Source organism: Camelus dromedarius, chromosome 5 (assembly GCF_036321535.1).
Source record: "Camelus dromedarius isolate mCamDro1 chromosome 5, mCamDro1.pat, whole genome shotgun sequence".
Taxonomy (NCBI): Eukaryota; Metazoa; Chordata; class Mammalia; order Artiodactyla; family Camelidae; genus Camelus; species Camelus dromedarius.
Window position 1 is genome coordinate 91,654,295 of NC_087440.1, and position 18,977 is coordinate 91,673,271.

The window sequence follows — 18,977 nt, forward strand, 5'->3', positions numbered from 1 at the left end:
CATTAACTATTTCAAGCAGTTTCGCTGAATGGGGACCACATTTTCTCATTCAGTGGCTTTCAGTGTGCTATAGAAGAAATGCAGTTGGTGTGCGATTTCTAGGTACACAATTGGTTCCTGAGGGAAGAAAAATCAGCCTTTCCATTTGCACAGGCCTTTGTGCTACGCTTTTCCAAGCTTTGCTGGGCATCAAGGCCTGGGCTGGGACACTAACTGCTGGAGCCTGTGTTTTAGGAGAAAGCTTACTTTTAAATGGAATTTTAAATTAATCTTAAAATTGCAGAGGGTCCTGAGAAGATGAGTCCGGCAGTGGGAGGGGAGGGAAATGAGGCCTCATTAAAAGATTTAGAAAGTCAGGACAGTTCGGTGGAATCCAAGTGTTAGGATGTAAATGGGGTTTCCTTGTTTTGATCGTAATCAACCTCTTTCCACTTCATTTTACTCCTTGGTCGTGAGGTTCTTTCCTGGTCTGCAGGTAAGGATGTGTTTGCTGCTGAGACACGTGGAAGCAGTAGGAGATGCTGAGGGCAAAGAAGTGAAGCCACAGGGACCCTCTGGAATTCACAGCAGTTTCTCTATTTCTGTATCCTGCTCTCTTCTCTGGTGAAACCTCCTTCCTGTAGTAGTTTTGGAGTGAAGTTTTAACAAAGTGCTCAAAACAAATGATTCAGTTTTCAGACTTGCTAACATTTAGAAGGATTTGGAGAAAATATTTATAGTTGTGTTTAGCATCTTTTTCTTTGGAGTTTGCTGCTTCGGTTAGAGTTTTCTGTCCGTGTGAGAGATGCCTCTGAAGCAAACACACTTGGTGATGTGGTTTCACGGTTCTGTAGGCACTGTGTGCCCCAGTGGAAGAAGAGGCTTGTCCTGCCACCCCCGCCCAAGAGGCCCCCCCCCCATCTTCCCTCGATGGAGCTTCTTTGCGGTCCCGTTTGCTCCCCTCTGTCTGGAACAACAACAACAAAAAAGGCAAAATAAATATACAAGCAGGATAATAGGTGATCCAGTGAGAAAGCCATGCTCACATGTGCTGCTGGGGACGGAACTTGATGAAACGCAACACATCAAGGTCTCTGGAGATGCTCACAGCGAGGACGGGACGGCTTTGGCGGGAGGACTGTGAGGATCAGGGAGGACCGGCCTGAGCTGGGCGCTGGTGATGCATCAGAGGGGAGGCCCCTGGGGGGGCAGGGAAGGGGCTTCTTCCTCGCTGCTCCCACTGGGGCGGTGCTGAGCCCCTGCCCCCTCCACCTTCCGCGGGCGCCCACCACCTGGTCACTCACACAGGGGACAGAGATGGCAGTAAGAGGGGAGCCCCACACTCCGAAGCCATGCCCTGTGGGCATATCCAAGTGCCTGCTTCTGAGAGTTTGGGGAGTTCTGACAGCTCGTGTCCCCCCGACAGAAACGGGGCCTGGCAGGTGATCAAAGCAGGTCCTGCTCACCTCACGTGGGCCCCTGTGCGTTAAATCCCTCCTCACATGCTAGTGAGCGGCCTGCTCTCCAGACACCACGTGCGCCCTGAAGCAGCGGGAGTGCCCGTCTCCTGGGCGGGAGCACGAAGCTTCGTGTGCCAAGCGTGGGACGTGGTCACATCTGACTGTCCCTGCTTTTGAATAAAAGGGGGGGTTGGGGAACACACAGGCCGGTACCACCCGGAAGACCATGGGGACCTGTGTCTCCAGCTCTGGGCGGTAGGGATGGTGATGGCTACCACAGCTCAGTACAGAAAAGAGGAAATGAGGTAACTGACGTGGCTGACGCAGCACCACAGAGCATCCCGCAGCCATCATCCTGAGTGAAGCAACTACCCTGGTTCCATGACGTTCCAGAACAGGTCCAACAGAACGAACCTTTGGGGACAAAAATCATATCCATGGTTGCCTGGGTGGGGTAGGGGGAGGTGACTGGCAGGGGGCTTGAAGCTGCTTCGTCGTGGGTTATGATTTGTCAAAACTCACGGAATGACATGCCTCCAGTCTGTACGCTTACTGTAGGTAAACTTCACCTCAGGATAAAACTGGAAGCAAATAGTGAGCTCTGGTCAATGATTTACACGTTGAAGTGTTTAGGGGAAGCTACTGATGTCTGCAACTTACTTAGAGGAACATTCAAAAATAAGATAGACGGATGGGTGGATGGACACACAGACAGAAAAAGCAAAAAGCAAGTACAGAAAGTATTACGGTAGTGGGGACACTGACACAGGATGTTTTGGGGCAAAGGAAGCCAGTCTACATTGGGTCCAGACCTTCTCTCGGTGACCAGACTAGCTGCCCCTGTGTGTGCCTGCTAGCACTGTTGCTAACCCTGGTCTCGCCAAGCCAGCATTGCTTGTGTCCACGAAGCTGCAAGAGACTTCATACCCTGCACCCCAGTGTCCATAGCAGCACTGTTTATAGTAGCTGAGACATGGAGACAACCTAAATGTTCATCAATAGATGACTGGATAAAGAAGATATGGTGTGTGTATATATATATATATATAGAGAGAGAGAGAGAGAGACACACACACACACACACGCGCACAATGGAATACTACTTGGCCATAAAAAACAATGAAATATTGCCGTATGCTGCAACACGGATGGACCTAGAGATGATCATACTAAGTCAAGTAAGTCAGACGGAGAAAGACATCAAATGATATCACATATATGTGGAATCTGAAAGTATGATACAAGAGAACTTAGTTACAAAACAGAAACAGACTCACAGACATAGAAAACAAACTTACAGGTGCCAGAGGGGAAGTGGGGGAGGGATAAATTAGGAGTTTGGGATTTGCAGATCCTAACTGCTATATACAAAATAAACAAGGTCCTACTGTATAGCACAGGAAACTATATTCAATATCTTGTTATAAATGTGTGTGTATGTATACACACACACACACACACACATATATATATATATATACACACACACACACACATGACTGAATCATTTTGCTGTACACCTAGAAGTAAAACAACATTGTAAATGAACTCTACTTCAATTAATAAAAGAGAGGCTGCATTCCCAGCTGGTCTGCGCACAGGCACCTCGGACAGACGCAGCGGGAAGGTATGTGGACACCTCCCAGGGGCCTTCAGGGCCTTCCCCATCGGAGGTGGGGTACAGTGCTCGGGGAAGCAGCGGCTGCTGGAGCCCTGCCAGCCAGGACTGCCCCCTCCAGTGTCAGAGACTACTGCTTGACATCAAAAGAACCTGAACTAAAACTTACTTTCTTCCATATGAGATCAAGTGACCTTGGGAAAGTTGCTCAAACTCACTGGCCCTTCACCTCCTGACCAGTAAAGAGAAGAGCCGCGTCCACCTGAGGACCGTCTGAGGCACGTGTCCAAAATGCCCGGGCCTGGCTCCCTTCCCGGAGGGAGACTCGGCATGAGTGGGGCTCAGACGTCTGGCTGGCTTTCCTTTTCGTCAGAGCCCACGTGTGAGCCCATAGGTTCCACGTCAGCCTGCTCTGCGCGATGTGGGCTGCAGGAAACAGGTCTCCCCATCCAGTTTCCCCTCTCCAGAGAACTACTTTCCTTTAGCTTCTTACCCTGAATAACTTTGTGGGGAGCTATTTCTTGTATTTCCATCTCGTTTTCTGTGTGGTTTTACATATTCAACCCCAAGCCCTCCCTGCCAGCTGCCTCAGTTTCCCTCCGTTGGGTGGACATGTCGGGTCTGTGCAGCTCACGTTGGAGCATCTCCCTGGGGGCTGGCGGCTGCATGTGGGCCCGGCTGCCCCCTTCCGGAGTCGCCCTCGGCCTGCGCACGTGCGGCCCCCCCCCCCCCCGGGCCCCCGTCCTCCTCTTTCTGCCTCTGTCCTGGTGGAGTTTGCCCTCCAGGCTCTGTGGGGGTGACTTCCAGAGACACCGCCTGTCTGAGGGGCTTTGGCCGCGGGGACTCACCCTTGACCTCTCGGGCACAGCCGTCTAGGCTGGAAGTCCTCTTCCCTTAGACTCTTTTCTTCCGTCATCTCCTGGCACCCAGTGTTGCTGTTGAGAAGTCTGAAGCTGTTCTGATACCTGATCCTTGGCCTCTGAGCTGTTTTTCTCTCTCTGGAGGTTTGTCGGGCATCTCTGCGGCGTCCTGAGCACAGGTGGTGGCGTGCGCCCGGGGCCTGTTGTGGCCTCCGTGTTGGGGGCCCTGAGGCCGGCGGCGTGGCCCGGGCTCTGGGCCTCTGCCCGCCTCTGCCCGCCCTGCTCCTGTCCGCTGTTTCTGAGTCCTGCTTTTGTGCCCTGGTTTCTTCCCAAACTGGCCTCTACTCCCTCACCTTTGCTTCTGCGTCCTGCCCTGTGTGCTCTCGTCCTGCTCCTCACCCTGCAGCGCCCCACGGCTTGCTCCTGTGGTTGTGTTTTATTTCAGGCATGGCTGTCGCTGTTCCGCGCTTGTCAGGGCTTCTCCTGCCCCCAAGGGTGTCTCTGAAGCTTCCTCCCCTGTGAGGCCCCCATGGTCCCCGAGGTGCCTGCTTTCTTCTCTCCTCTCTTTTCCACGCAGAGGCTTTCCTTAGATGTGGTGATCGTGGTTATAAGAGGGGGCCCTGAGCGTGCGTGAGGCTCGCTGAGCGTGGTCTGTGCGCGACGGCCTGGCCCTGGCTGTTTGCTGGCGGTCCCTGCGCTCTGCTGCCTTCAGCCCGCTGGACCCCGCTGAGCCCTTTCCCCTCACCTGCTCCTTCCCAGCTCCCGAGTCGTGTGGCTGTATTCTCCTCTCATTGTCCATGTCCTTGTGAGGTTTGAACCTTTTTTGTTTGTTTTTGACTCCCAGTCTCCGTGTAGTGTTGTTTCTTTCCGAAGGGACTAAGAGGACAGGTGTGTTCTGCCATCATTGCCCAGGGCTCTGGGTTCCAAAGCCTCGCAGGTGATCACACCCAGTGCTGAGAACCGTGGGTTGAGGTCACCCCTTCCCACCCACACTGGTGGGGCTGCAGCTCCTCAGAGACACCCCGGCCACCTGTCTGTCTCCCTCTGCTCCTCTGAGCATCTGAGTGGGGTCTCGGTGGCGGTGGTGCTCCCTGTTGCATATTAAATTGTTTGATGAGCAGGGGTGCCGCCTGCAAGTGAGGAGATGGGACCTCCAAGAATGCAGTCGAGTGCTGTTGGACGGAACAGCCCCATTTTGAGGAAAATTAAATTTTTTTGCCACTTACTGTATTTTTCCCCCACGTTGCCTTTTGCCCCATGGTTCCGTCTAAACACCTGTTGTTTTCAAGCTTTCATCTCCTCGAACTCCCCTTCTCAGAAACTTTCGCCTTCTCTGGGATATTTGGCTCTAGGCCTTTTCTCTCGTTCTGGGCGGCCAGGATTCCCAGTCAGGGACCCCCCAGGTAGGGATTGGCTGTCCTTGCCCTGCATTGGTCCCCTAACATCAGGTGACCCAGAGTTTAAAGCAAAGACCCGGGACCCCATCCCAGCTGATATGCACATGTGAGCACCAGGAAGGGCCTACGTTGATGCCAGGGGAGCGAACCAGAGGGCGCCTCCAGGTGTCTTTCCCTTCCGGGTGTCCCTCCTGGGGACTGCCAGTCCTGGGTCTGCGTGGGCGGCAGGCAGCAGCAGGCCCGCAGCGCCGGCCCGGTCCAGCAGCTGCCAGGACAGCCGGGGCCGGGGCCCTGGGATAGTCTCTGCGGCCCTGTCATGTCAGCGCAGCGCTGGAGCCCTGATGCTGACCACAGCCCCGTCACGCAGGCTGAGGTCTGCTCGGCGCGGTGGGCAGCCTCACCAGCCCTTGCACGGGAGGAACGGAACGTGACGGCTGCCCCGGAAGCCTGTTTCTGAGTGGTTTCTTTAGCGCACCCCCCGGCAGTGAGCAGACGCAGTGCCTTGATGGATCCTGAAGTCACACTTCAGACCAGATGGGGGCCGAGGAAAGTGCTGGAAGCAGTGCAGGCGTCACCGGGGAAGAAAGAGGACCTCTGGCTTCATGTCGGCTGAGAGGAAAGCAGCAGGGACTTTGCTCCCGTCCACACCCCGGCATCTGGTGGCCTTACTCAGCCAGGTCAGCAGTTTTCAAGCAGCTTTAGCAACTCATTCTTCAAATAAAATCCTGTACCTAAGCCAAATGTGTTCAACAAATACTAGCAGAGAGCTGATCCCGTGAAACTGCCCCAGTGCCTCCTGCAGGGGCCCAGGGCAGCTCGCAGAGCTGGGGCTCCGTGAAAGCCCCATCAGAGGAGCCTCCCTGGCCACCCAGCTCATTCTCCTGCTGAGGACATGGAGCCCGGGGAGGGGATCTGCCTCAGGTCACACACTGACTTGGAAGCCAAAGACAGCACCGAGTCGTTCACCCCGAGAGCTTGTTACCACTGGTATCCAGGTTTCAGGCTTATGTGAAATTAGAAGGGATAGACCAGAAGCAGGACGAGGATCTGCTTCAGGGGAAAACACAAAGGAATTAAAGTGAACGGAACCCAGAAAGTGCAACAGCCATGGGGCCACGTGCCCAAGGACCGAACAAACCCCACGCTTCAGGGGCTGAGAGCTTCCGACCGCAGCCGGTGCAGACCCCGCAGGCTGGAGGGAAATGCAGTTCGCCATGTGGCACAGGTGCTGGGTGGACTCGAGGTTAGTTTGAGCAGAGTGGGGAGGAGGGGACAACCTGGAGCAGAGGGAGGGGTCTAGAAAGCACAGCTGGCCACCGTGGTGGGCGGTGTGTCTCCAGGAGGCGTCTTGCCCAGTGTGATTCGTGCTGCTGCTTTGCAGCTTCTGAGTAACCCTCGTCAGTGTTTCTGAAACGTTCCTGCTGAATTTTACCCAGGTTCACGTAAGGTCCACACCAAAATGATCTGTCTAGATAAACATTTCCTTTGGCTGTGGAATTTTCAATTTTTTTTTCTTTTAGCCTGGATTTATTCACATTCTGGCTGAGGGAAGTGTGTCTGTGTGTGTCTGTGTGTTCCTTAGGACAGAGGCTCAGTCTGCTAGAAGTTTGGAGAGCTCGAGACTCGGCTCTGGCCACGGGCAGGCCCCCTCACTCCTCCACATCACTTTTGTCAGTTTTCTCACCCAGAATATAAGGAAGTTGGGCTTAGCTGATCTCCTGGTCCCTTCCAGCCCACAGTCATTTTTGGTGAGTCCTTTTAATCAGAAAAACTAGATTTCTCTTTGTTAAGAAGCGTTGTTTTCTCATGAGCCTGGAGTTGGGTGTACCGCCCTCCTCTCCACGTTGTGTGCGGCCACTGGGCCTTGCTGCCCCGTTAGGTCCATTTCATGAGCGTGTCTTGAGCAGAGGCTCAGTGAAACCAGCCCCGCCTGGAGCTGTGAGGGCTCTGAACATGGAAAAGGTAACGGATCCTGAAGCTGGAGGGGCGTGAGTGAGGGGGGAAGGCCTGGTGGGATGAGCGTGGATGGGGCCCCTTCTGGCTGGTAGATGGGGGCAGGGGGCCCTTCAGGAGGCTGATGAAGTGGGCAGTCTGTGGGCTGGGCCTTGCAGGGCAGGGAGGGTTTTAACAGCACACTTGCAAGGGGAAATCCAGAAGGTCTGATAAGAGCCAAAGGCCAGCGCTGTGGGACCCGGCCAACCATGAGGCCAGAAAGGAGGTGTTGCTGGTGGGGGGTGGAGGGCCACAGGGGCGGGGGTCACCCTGCAGGCGCAGGCACTGTGGCCACGGGGCAAGGCAGTCATGTGCCCAGTGCAGATTATCCTGCAGCCCTGGGCAAGGCGGTTTGCTGTGGGGAGACCAGTTAGGAGCCCCCTGACAGCTGAGGCCACACGCCACAAGGGGCCAAGCCTGCAGGCTCGTAAAGTTGAGTAGAAAACCAACTTCAGTGAAGGTCACTGAGTGATGGGTGGACGGCTTCTGGGTTGCACGCTTCCTGCCTGCAGCTGCCACCCGCGGAGTGGCGGGTGACGGGCCACCAGAGCCAGCAGCTGCCTCTTAACCATTGTCTGTAGTTAACCAGAATCATTTATCCTAGGAGTGTGTGGTCTTGTCACAGCTGACTTAGCAGCTGTAGCGGAATTCTCGGAGGAATGTTCTAGGTGGGAAGCTTGGAGGCAGAGTTAAGTACTGTATCAAACTCAGACAAGCTTGTCTTGATTCCAGGAAACAGAACCTGTCTCATTTCTCGTTCATGTTGTCTGAGCTCAGTGGTATCTTCACTGCACCCAGCAGCTCAGATGAATCCTTTGACCTGAGAACAGTCGCACTGGCCCCCAGCCGGTGTGTGCAGCACCGGGGCCCTTGCAGTCACAGTTTGGGAACAGCCCACCACGTGAAAACCTCGTCCCTTAACTTGAACTTCACATCTAGTCAAGATCTCAATGTATGAAATAAATTCTGGAGAGTCTCTTGAGTAATGGGAAAGACCTTTATCTGTAATGCTGGTGACTTGGAATACGTAAAACGTGCTGTTCCTTGTTCATAATAATTAGTAATGAGTGTTTATCTTTTGAAAACGTAGGCTAGCAGCTTGGGGTTCCCCCACCACCGCCATAAGGCCTTGTTTGAGAGAACTTAACAGTCATGAGCAGCCCCTTTGATTTGCAAATATCAAAACATGTTGGTGGCTGTAACTAAATCAGCAGGTGCTTCCAGAAGAGGGGAGTGGTTCCCGCCCCATCACTGGCCCTGCAGTTCATCTTGAAAGGACACTTAAGCAGGAGTGGGTGCACACACACACCCACACACACACCCACTCACACATGCTTGCACACACACACTGTCTCAGTCTTCGGAAGCACACCAAGACAATACATAATTTTTTTTGTCATTTCCAAATGATTTTTTAAATCGTAAATTCCTTATTTACTCCATTTTTAAAATTGCACCATTTTTCCTTTCTTTTTTTCATTTTTGTGAAATTTTGAATATGAAAGGAACAAAATTTTAGGCTGCCTGCTTCTTTTTTCTTAATTGAGATTTGTATGGAGATCACTGCAGACTCGCATACATTGGTAAGAATAGAGGTCTGTGTGCCTTTTACCCGGTCTCCCCAGTGATGATGTCTTGCAAAACAACAGTACACGGTCACAACCAAGTCGTCTGCTTTTTGGGGTTTTTTTAATTGTGGTGAAATCACATACATAAAATTTACCATCAGCGGCATGTAGGACGTCGGCAGTGCTGTGCGGCCTTCGTCACTGTCTAGCTCCGGAACGTTTTCACCATCCCCTGAGGAAACCCTGTAGCCAGCAGCAGTTGCTCCGCATGCCTCCCTGCCCTGCCCCGGCAGCTGCTCGTCTGCTTTCTCTCTGTGTGGATTTTCCTCTCTGGGACAGTTCCTGTAATCGGAGTCATACAGTACGTGGCCTTTTATGGTTGGCCTCTCACTTAGCATCATGTTGTTTTTTTAACACTTTTTTATTGAGTTATAGTCATTTTACAATGTTGTGTCAAATTCCAGTGTAGAGCACAGTTTTTCAGTTATATATGAACATACATATATTCATTGTCACATTTTTTTTCACTGTGAGCTACAGCAAGATCTTGTATATATTTCCCTGTGCTACACAGTATAATCATGTTTATCTATTCTACATATGCCTGTCAGTATCTACAAATTTTAAACTCCCAGTCTGTCCCTTCCCACCCCCTCCCCCTTGGCAACCACAAGTTTGTATTCTGTGTCTGAATCTGTTTCTGTTTTGTGTTTATGTTTTGTTTTTTTTTTTTTCAGATTCCACATATGAGGGATCTCATATGGTATTTTTCTTTCTCTTTCTGGCTCGCTTCACTTAGAATGACATTCTCCAGGAGCATCCACGTTGCTGCAAATGGCGTTATGTTGTCAGTTTTTGTGGCTGAGTAGTATTCCATTGTATAAATATACCACATCTTCTTTATTCAGTCATCTGTTGATGGACATTTAGGCTGTTCCCATGTCTTGGCTACTGTAAATAGTGCTTAGCATCATGTTTTTGAGGTTCATCCACGTGGTGTCAGCATCACTACTTCGTCCGTTTTTATTGCTGAGTGATACTCCGTTGTATGGACAGACCACGTTGTGTTTATCCAGGCATCAGCTGGTGGTCGTTTGGGTTGTTCCCACTTTCTGGCTGTTGTGAAGAACGCTGCTCTGAACGTTCACGTAGCTGCTGTTTGAACCTCTGTTCCCATTGTTTTGGTAAACATCTAGGAGTAGAATTTCTGGGTCACACAATCATTCTGTGTTTAACCCTTCGGGAACTGGCAGACTGTTTTCCACAGCTGCTGCAGCATTTCACAGCCCCAGCGACACTATATGAGAGTTCCTGTTCCTCCACAGATTTACCAACACTTACTTTCCATTTTCTTTTTTCTAGCCTCCCTCGTGGGTGTGATGTGGTATCTCGCTGTGGTTGGGGTTTGCATTTCCTGGGTGACTAATGATGTAGAGTGTCCTCCATGTGCTTGTTGGCCATTTGTATGTCTTTGAAGAATTGTCTATTCAAGTCCTTTGCCCTTTTTTTTAGTTCAGTTTGTCTTTTTGTTGTAAGTTTTAATAGTTCTCTTTATGCTAAGAGGGGAGGGTATAGCTCAGGGGTAGAGCGCGTGCTTAGTAAAAGCACTGGGTTCAATCCCCAGGACCTCCATTAAACAAACAAACAAACAAACCTGATTATCTCCTCCCCCCAAAAAAACAAAAATAAAAAATAATTAGGCAAAAGTCTTAAAAAAAAATTCTTTGATCTGGATACTAGACCCTTATATACGACTTGGGTTATCTTTTCGCTTTCTTTTCAGTGTCCTTTGATGTACAAAAGCTTCTAATTTCCGTGAAGTCCAATTTAGCTTTTTTCTTGTTATTGCTTGTACTTTTGGTGCTATAGACAAGAAACCGTTGCCAGATTTAGCTCTTATATTTATTTTTGATCCTTTTCAAGTTAATTTTGTGTATGTGTGAGGTGAGGGCCCAGCCTCCTTCTTTTACACGTGTGCTGCCCAGTTGTACCAGCACCATTTGTTGAAAAGACTATTCTTTTCTCATTGAGTGACCTTGGCAACCTTGTCAAAAATCACTTGACTATAGGGATTTATTTTTCAGCTTTCAGTTCTACTCCATTTACATGTCTCTCCCTCTGCCAGTGCCGTCCTGTTTGGTTATTGCAGCTTTATAGTAGTTTTGAACTCAGGAAGCATGAGTCTTCCAACTGTGTTCTTTCTCAAAATTGTTTTGGCTGTTTGAGGCTCCTTACAGTTCCATATGAAATAGAGGATCAGCTTCTCCATTTCTGTAAAGTTGCCAGGTGGGCTTTTGCTAGGGGTGCATTGAAATCTGTAGATGGTTTGGGTGGCGTCGCCTGCTTCCTGACCGTGGTGCAGAGCACTTCCACAGAAAGTGGCCCACAGACCGGCTGAGTCAGAATCACCTGAAGAGTTTGTTTAAAAGGTCGTTTCTGGGCTCCAGCCACAGAGTCTCATGTGGACAGTCTGGCCCCGAGCCCAGGAATGTTCCATTTTAACAAGGTCCCCCCACGAGTCCCAGGGACTCTGAGGTGTGAGAACCACTGGCCCTCCAGTCTTCCCCTCGTCCCTCTGGAGGGGACTTGGGATCAGCCAGAGCAGGCTTCCTAGTCTGAAGGTGGCCAGTTGGTGTGGAGGGTACTCTGCACAACTGCTTCCTGTCCAACCTCTCTGTCCTTCTGGCCGACCTGTCAGGTCACTGGGACTTGTTCCAGGCAACCTTTGTGAAGCAGCATTTCTTGGACCGTGTTCAGGAGCTCCCAGGGGTGGCTGACATCTGTGGACGCCTTGTCACCCCAGGCAGTTACCTGTCTTTTCCATCCTGCCTCTGCTCAATCCCTTTTCTCCCAGAGGCCGGGTGCTGTGCCCATCTGACCTCCACTGAGTCCCCACTTTGGCTGGGAGCTCCTTTTGTTCATTGCATCTTGTTTTTTTACCACCTGTCCTTGGATACATCTCCAGAACTCTCTCTCTGAACACCTCTGATCTCAGAGCCTGGATCCCAGCAGACCGCCCTGTTATCCACTGAGGAGACAGACTGTGCGTGGTGCCGCCCAGGTTCAGCCTCTCTGGCTACTTCACTCCCCGGTGCCTCCCCTGCCTTCTGCTCCTGGTTCATTCTGTTCACCCCTCAGCCTCACTCCAGCCGACACCCCATTGGGCAGCCCTCCCTGACCCCCTGGTCTCATGCTCATCAGATGCTCCCAGGTCACCTCGTTCTTCACCTGTAGCTCCTCTTACCTGCTGCAGTCTTACGGATCCTTGTGTGACTCTCTGAGCCACGGCATGCCTCTCACCAGACTTCAAAATCCAGGAGTCAGGAAAATGGGTCCCCAGCGCCCAGCACAGTGCCTGGCACGAGGTCGATGCCCCAGGAAACATCTGGTGGGTGGGTAGGTGGATGATGTGCGGGTGGGTGATGGGTGGATGATGACGGTTGGGATGAGTGAGGACAGGTGGGTGATGGATGAATGAACGGGCAGGTGGCTGAGCCAAGAGTCCTCCCATTGTGTGTCAGGGCCTGGGGGTGGGCTTGGGCCAGACCAGGCGGGCACCTCCAGATGGGCCCTTCACAGCATGGGGCTGGCAGAGGGATGAGGACACCGCAGGAGACAGCAGGACTTAAATGACACCCTGTTCTCAGCACCTGATGTCACTCATGAGGCCACCGCGGGCCAGACCCGTGCCCGGCTCTTGACCCCAGGTTCTGGTGTGGACTTGAAGAGGCCCGGGTGGAAGGGCGTCATCTCCCTTCCGGGAGCCGCCGGAGCAGGGCTGGGCCGGGTCGCCGCCTCCTCGCCTGCCCCCGTTTCCCAAGATGCTCACAGCAGCCCCGCGCGGCCGACTGGGCCCTCGGCCTGCTCCCCTTCTGTGTACGGAGCAGAGCAGGGGAGGTGCTCGGAGCGTGGGTGGGGACGCCCGCCACGCCAGACACCCACCTCAACCCCGGCCCGGGCTGCCCACCCACCCGTCATACAGCCCTCCGGCCAGTCCACACACCTTCTCCTTGTGGACCCCTTGCCACTACACTCACAACACCAACAACATTTTTTCGTGGTTTTTATTTTTATAATTTTTAAAATTAAACTTTCATTTTGAAAAACTTCAGACCGACAGAAAACTTACAGGCATTTTTCAAGAAACTCCCGTAGACCCTTCACCCAGAGTCACCCACTGCTAGCACTTGGCCACGTGTGCTTTCTCTCTGAGCCTGAAGCTGTGAGGACCCTCGGAGGCCAGGCCCCTTTCCCCCACCCCGGATCCTTCAGGAGTGTTTCCCCGCCTTTCCTTCCCCTGCCACCCCTCCTGCTGTCACCAACCGTCACCGCCCATACGCAGCTGCCCTCCTGGCCCAGGACCCCGCGGGTCCGCTCCCCATGTCCCTACCTTTTGACATCTGGCCCATCTCCACCTGTGTCCCCCCAGACCTGTGGCCACCGAAGACTTGGGGCTGCCTTTTTGGTGGGAGGCTCCCGCTCTGGGTCTGCCAGGCGTCTCTGTACCTGCAAGGCTGCGCTGGGGACAGGCCTGGGCCCCTGCCATTCTTGCTGTGCCTCCGCCCTGCACCAGGCTGACGTGGACTCCCCACACCTCCAGCCTTGCCCTCTCCAAAAATAATGTGTCTCCGCCTTCTTCCTGCTGCCAGCCCGCCGGGGTCACCTTGGTCAGCATCCACTCCAGCCCCAACGACCAGATGCTGTGGGCCCTGGACAGCAGGTGGAACGTGCACGTCCGCACCGGGATCACTGAGGAGATGCCTGTGGGGACCGGCTGGGAGCACGTGCCAGGTAGGGACAGCAGGCCAGCTGGGCTCAGGGGCCATGCAGCTGCCACCGCGGCCACAGCCATGGCTGGACTAGTCTCTCAGGCTCTGCTGAGGCAGGTGACAGCAAGTGTCTGTCTCGTTGTTCCCAGTGTAGGGACCCAGCCCCATGTCCTGGGGGGGGGGGGGGATGATCATCTCTGGTCCACCTGGACCTCCCCACCCCGGTCTTGGGCTCTCGGCAGCCTTGCCCTCAGCTCCCACTTCAAGCCAGCCCGGAGCAGGGCACTGTCCCCTTGGGGACTCTGGTTGACAGGTGCACAGGCTGGCAGGGAGGGCTGGACCATCCCTTCTGCAGCCGGGTCTGAGGACAGGTGATTGCCCTGCTTGTCTGCAGGCTTGCAGGCCTGCCAGCTGGCCCTGAGCGCCAGGACCGTGTGGGCCCGCTGCCCCAACGGGGACCTCGCGCGGCGGTATGGTGTCACCGACAAGAACCCTGCTGGAGACTACTGGAAGAAAGTCCCTGGCAGTGCAACATGCTTCACAGGCAGGTGCTGGGCCCTGTGCACTTGGGACTCCCTGGGCCATGTTGGGGGGCTCCTGGGGGGCTGCTTCTGCTGGGCTTGCTCCCAAACAGGAGCCCAGGGCAAGGCCTCCTCTGGGGTCACAGCTATGGGGGGGGGACCCAGCACCCAGACAGCCAGGGTCTCCCAGGAGGAGGACAGGGTGCCAGGCCACCCACTTTAAAGCTGAGGAAACTGAGGCACAGACTGGGGGTGGCATGTCCAGGGCCCCACAGCTAGAAAGTGCCATGTCCAGACATGGAGCTCAGGCCCCTGACCACCTCTGCTCTCTTCCCGGGCTGGGTGATCCATGAGCATGTGGCTGGCTCTTGTCCCCGCAGTGACCTCATCAGATGAGCTGTGGGCAGTGGGCCCCCCCGGCTACCTCCTCCAGCGGCTGACAAGGACTTTCAGCCACTCCCACGGTGCCCCGAGCAGCCACACCACCACCTCCCACCCCGACGACCTAGAGGACGAGTGGGAGGTAATTTGAAGGAGCTCTCGGGAGGGACCCGAGCCTCGGATGGTGGACACGGTCGGCTCTGAGTTGCTCTCTCTTGGACACACCTCATCAGCTCTCGTCTGGACACGTCCAGCCAGGTCGGCCGCCTCACGCTCGCTCTCATCCTTGTTCGTTTCCGTCTCGTTCCAGCACCCACGGCCTCAGCTGAGTGGCCCGGAGCCGCAAGGCCCCTGTGCTCTTGCTGAGGTTGTCCCCACGGGAACAGTGGCTGCTGCCCATGTGCCGCAGCCACCCCTCCTCGCTGACTACTCCAGGTCCCACCACAGGTGGGACACATCAGAGCTGGCTCAGGGCCCCTGGGAGCCACGACAGGCAGCCATGTTAGTAGCTCCAAGGCGTACAGAACCGAAGGTCAGTGCTGTCCACCCGCTGACTGTGCTAACGATGGCTTTGTCTCTGCGCAGGGTCCCTCCACCTCCTCTCTGAGTAGCAGGTCCCAGCACGCATTCCACGCTGGACATGCCAGATGGGAAACCAAGGCTGTGTTTGAGAGGTGGGGTGCTGGCTGTGCCAGGACAGAGAACACACACTCACAACTCCCGCACACGTGCCACACGCCCTCCCTGCCCACTCACACGTGGGCCGTGCTCGCCTCCCTGAGAACACACCTCAGCCAAAACGACAAAGGCCAGTGGATGGACGGAACCAGAGTGTGCGCACGTGTCCGAGGCAGGGCCGGCGCAGGGCGGTGCGGTCGGGCCCGGGGCCCCGGCCAGGCGGTGCGGTCGGGCCCGGGGCCCCGGCCAGGCGGTGGCTGAGGGATGTCTTCAGCGTGGTTTCTCAGCCAGTGCTGCTGGTGGGCGTCATAGAATCCAGAAGCGCCCTCTGAGGATGAATCTACTGATTATTGCCTTTTTTGTTTGTTGTATTACAAACCTACATACGATACCTCATTTGAAATCAAATCTTACCAATTTAGGAGAGAAATGTATTTTCCAAAATGAGTGGAAGGCCTTTCACTGCTTCCCGCTGTCGATCCTGAGCCCGCACTATTCTCAGCTGCAGCTTCGGGGAGGGTGGGCACCCGCTCCGCGTGTCCTTGGCACGCAGGGCAGTCGTGGGGCCTGCCTGCTGGCTCCGAGAGGGAGCCGGGCCCTGTCGGCCGGCTGCTGGGTTGATGCAAGGTTGAAACGGGCGCCTGTCTTGGTTGGTTGCTGTGGCCACGTCAGACACCAGTCCATCCTGGGGCTTGGCCTGCAGTGCCCGCCCCTCACTGGCATCTGAGCTGTCGGAGTCCACGCCCAGCCTGTGTCCCACCCTGAGCCCACCTCCCCTCCCTCCCGGAGGCAGCCCCGCGGCAGGATGCCAGCCTAGCTGCTTTTTTTAGCGGCCCGCGGCCCTGGGCCCAGTCACTCGATGCCTGTTTTCTACTGAGAGAGCGTATCCCGGAGCCCCCAGGCCACAGGTGAAGAGTGATAAAATATGTTCTCTGACAGGACCCAGCAGCCACGAAGATGGAGGTTTTCCAGGTCTAAATGAGGACAAGGTCTTACTTCACACTTCACTTTTATAGAATCCTTTTTTAAAAAGTTTGGTGACAGCAGAGGCCACCGCAGGCCGCGGTGGCGCCTCTTCTGCGGACATCGTGCCTTGCCCGGCGCCTGCCCGATGCCGCGCTCTCCCACACCCGCGGGACCTAGTGCGATTAAACCCAAGCCGAGTCTGACACTTGTAAACCGTTGTAGCTTCAGTGCTTTGTGCCGTTTGCTTTCTGGTTTTCATTTCTAATTGTGCTTTGAGACAGTGCAATAAACTAGACTTTTCCAAGCCTAGCTGAGCCTGCTGTCTGAGCGACGAAGACTGGCGTTCCCACCTGTGCCGGGGAGAGCCTGCTGGTCGCGTCTGCCAGCCCAGCCCCCCTGTCAAGAGGGGCGGGTGGATATGACTTCGTGATCAGCTTGCCCAGGGGGCTTCCTGGGAGAAAGTCACTCCAGAGGTAGACGCACCTGGCGGCCCCTGGGAAGGACACCTTGAGGTGAGGCGGAGCACAGGGCAGTGTCCTCCCGGAGGCCCACGGAGGTCACTTTAGGGGCCCAAGACCTGGGCCTGTCTCCGCCCATGACACAGAACCAGATTCCAGAAGTGCCTCCTGAAACAAACTTGCGGGAAAAGATCACATTTGTGAAGCCGCAGGACATCCCAGAACAGGAAATGACCTGGACAAGAAATGTCAAGACCCAAGTCAAGAGGTGGCCAAGCTTTACAGAAGACTTCCGAGAAAGCACGCGTCAGAAGGGCACGCTCGACGTTCCTGGCGGGAGACCCTGTCCACTGCGCAGGGACGTCAGTCCTTTCCGAGGGAGTGGGTGGGTTTCACTCAGTTTGTCAAAATCCTCACTGGGATTTGTTTTGTTAGGGGAGGTAGGCAGGGACCCCTGAAACCATGTTCGTGCCACAGACACCCCCTTGACTGCACCAGACGTGCTCCAAGGGGCTCACGCATGCAGCCACATCCTCGCAGGGCCCGAGGCATAAGTACTGTTTCCCCAGTGAGACTCAGAGAAGTTAAGTGACTTGCTCAAGGCAACACCGGGAGTGCATTGGGGAGCCCAGCTGGGTAGGTAGGCTGCCCGCTGCCACCTCACTGTCTGGGGAAGGAGAAACATAAGAATTGCCAAGAGTGATAGCTGGCCAGCGAATGAAGGATGGCGTGGATGGACGGGCCAGTGACATCGGGCCGCCCAGCGAGGCCCACGGGGAGCCAGCACCGCGGTGAGGGGACAGGAGGGCAACTTCACAACTGATGTGGACCACTCCTGAGTCATCTAGAGAAAATATTCACTGGATTAAAGGATCTTAAAATGAGGGGCAAAAAACAGTATCTGATTTCTGGAAGGCAAGCAGTTTCCTAAACTCAGAAGTGACGGGGAAAGCCAGAAAATGGTATATAGATTTGATTTCTTCAAAAATATAAAGATGCTGTAAATTAAAAACTCCACATAAAATTTAAAGTATAAATAACCACAATGAGTAGGAGGAACACCTAAGATGTGTGTGGACGGAGGAGGGGACGGTCGCTGCTCCATGAACACCAGGCAGACGGAGCAGGTCAGGAGCCACCCCGGCACATCCCTTCCGGGAGAATCACCATCGGCCTGCAGCGGCCTTTCAGCCGTCCCCCCACGAACCCCTACTTCCAGAAACCTGTCCTCAAGAGCAAACCCTAGTTGCACAGCGCAGAGTCATTTATAATTGTGAAACCCTAAGACCAGCCGGCATTTGGGAGCATCTCTCCAGTGAAACAGCGTGCAGCTGTTAAAAAGCCTGTGTCCTCCTGGAGGAGATGTGTTCGGGGCAGTCTGTGACGTAATTTTGTCTTATTAGCATTAATCCCTCGGGTGTGGTTTTGCAGCAGGTCATCTAGAGGGAGACACTGCAGAGGCACTTACTCTGCTCTAACCACTTCTGGTGAGGTCGACGTTTTTCATAATTCCAGGGGCACAGGAGGGGCAGAAAGACACTACACAGGCAGCTGGTCACTGTGTCTGCCTGTAATGTATACCTTTTTGTAGCTTTTGAATTTGAGCCATGTAAACGTGTTATTTATTCCAGAAATAAAATTCCCAGTTTAAAGGCTCAGTCCTCTCTAACAGTAACTCTGTCTCATCAACACTAGCTGCATCAAGCATCACTAACACAAAGGCTTCTTAAAAATCATATTTACAGAGTGTTTTACAATATACGGAAATGCTTATGCTACAGGAAGTTTTTAACTCTAAATCTGATCTGATGGCACGTATGTAGAAAATATGCACAGAAAAAACTGGAAGAAAATACACCAAAACGCTAGCAGTGCCTGTCTGGGTGCCGGGTGCCGGCAGGGAGCCGGCCCCTTCCTTTGGGAGCCACACGCTGGGGCGAGCAGGGGCCCTGCCACACCCTGACCTGGGTTTCTCTGCAGTCTGTGTGCGCGACCACGAGCGGGAACTCTGTAAGCAGGAAAATCACAGAGATAGAAATCTGTTATCTTCGTCTCTATCTTGAGTGGGGTGGTGGCTGCACTTGTGATGACATTGGTCATAACTCCTCAAGCCACACACTTAAAGCTTGTGCATTTACTATGCGTCTTGTCAGCTACAGCTTAACTGTCAAACCCGGCAGGACAGACCCAGCCGCTGCGGGGCAGGGCTTCCTCAGCCTCACTCCTCCCGAAACAGGCTTGGTCCTGCCCCTCCTCCCCGACCGTGCTGGTTTCCCTCCTTCGACTCCCAGGAAACATTCTTGTTCTGAACAGGGTTGGGGGTAACTTAG

At 54.0% G+C, this 18,977-nt stretch overlaps 1 protein-coding gene across 5 annotated transcripts in view; it reads left to right on the forward strand.

The window, feature by feature from the left end:
• Positions 1 to 16,498, forward strand: part of TECPR2 (tectonin beta-propeller repeat containing 2) — an 82,025-nt gene extending 65,527 nt beyond the window's left edge. For 4 of the 5 annotated variants that reach the window (XM_064486267.1, XM_064486271.1, XM_064486270.1 and 1 more), the window contains 4 exons: positions 13,524 to 13,665; positions 14,038 to 14,187; positions 14,545 to 15,411; positions 15,443 to 16,498. In XM_064486267.1, coding sequence (XP_064342337.1) covers positions 13,524 to 13,665; positions 14,038 to 14,187; positions 14,545 to 14,696 — 444 coding nt within the window. In that variant the 3' untranslated portion in view covers positions 14,697 to 15,411; positions 15,443 to 16,498. Of the gene's footprint in view, positions 1 to 13,523; positions 13,666 to 14,037; positions 14,188 to 14,544 lie in introns of all 5 variants that reach the window. The other variant, XM_064486268.1, reaches the window with a different exon arrangement.
• Positions 16,499 to 18,977: the final 2,479 nt, after the last annotated feature.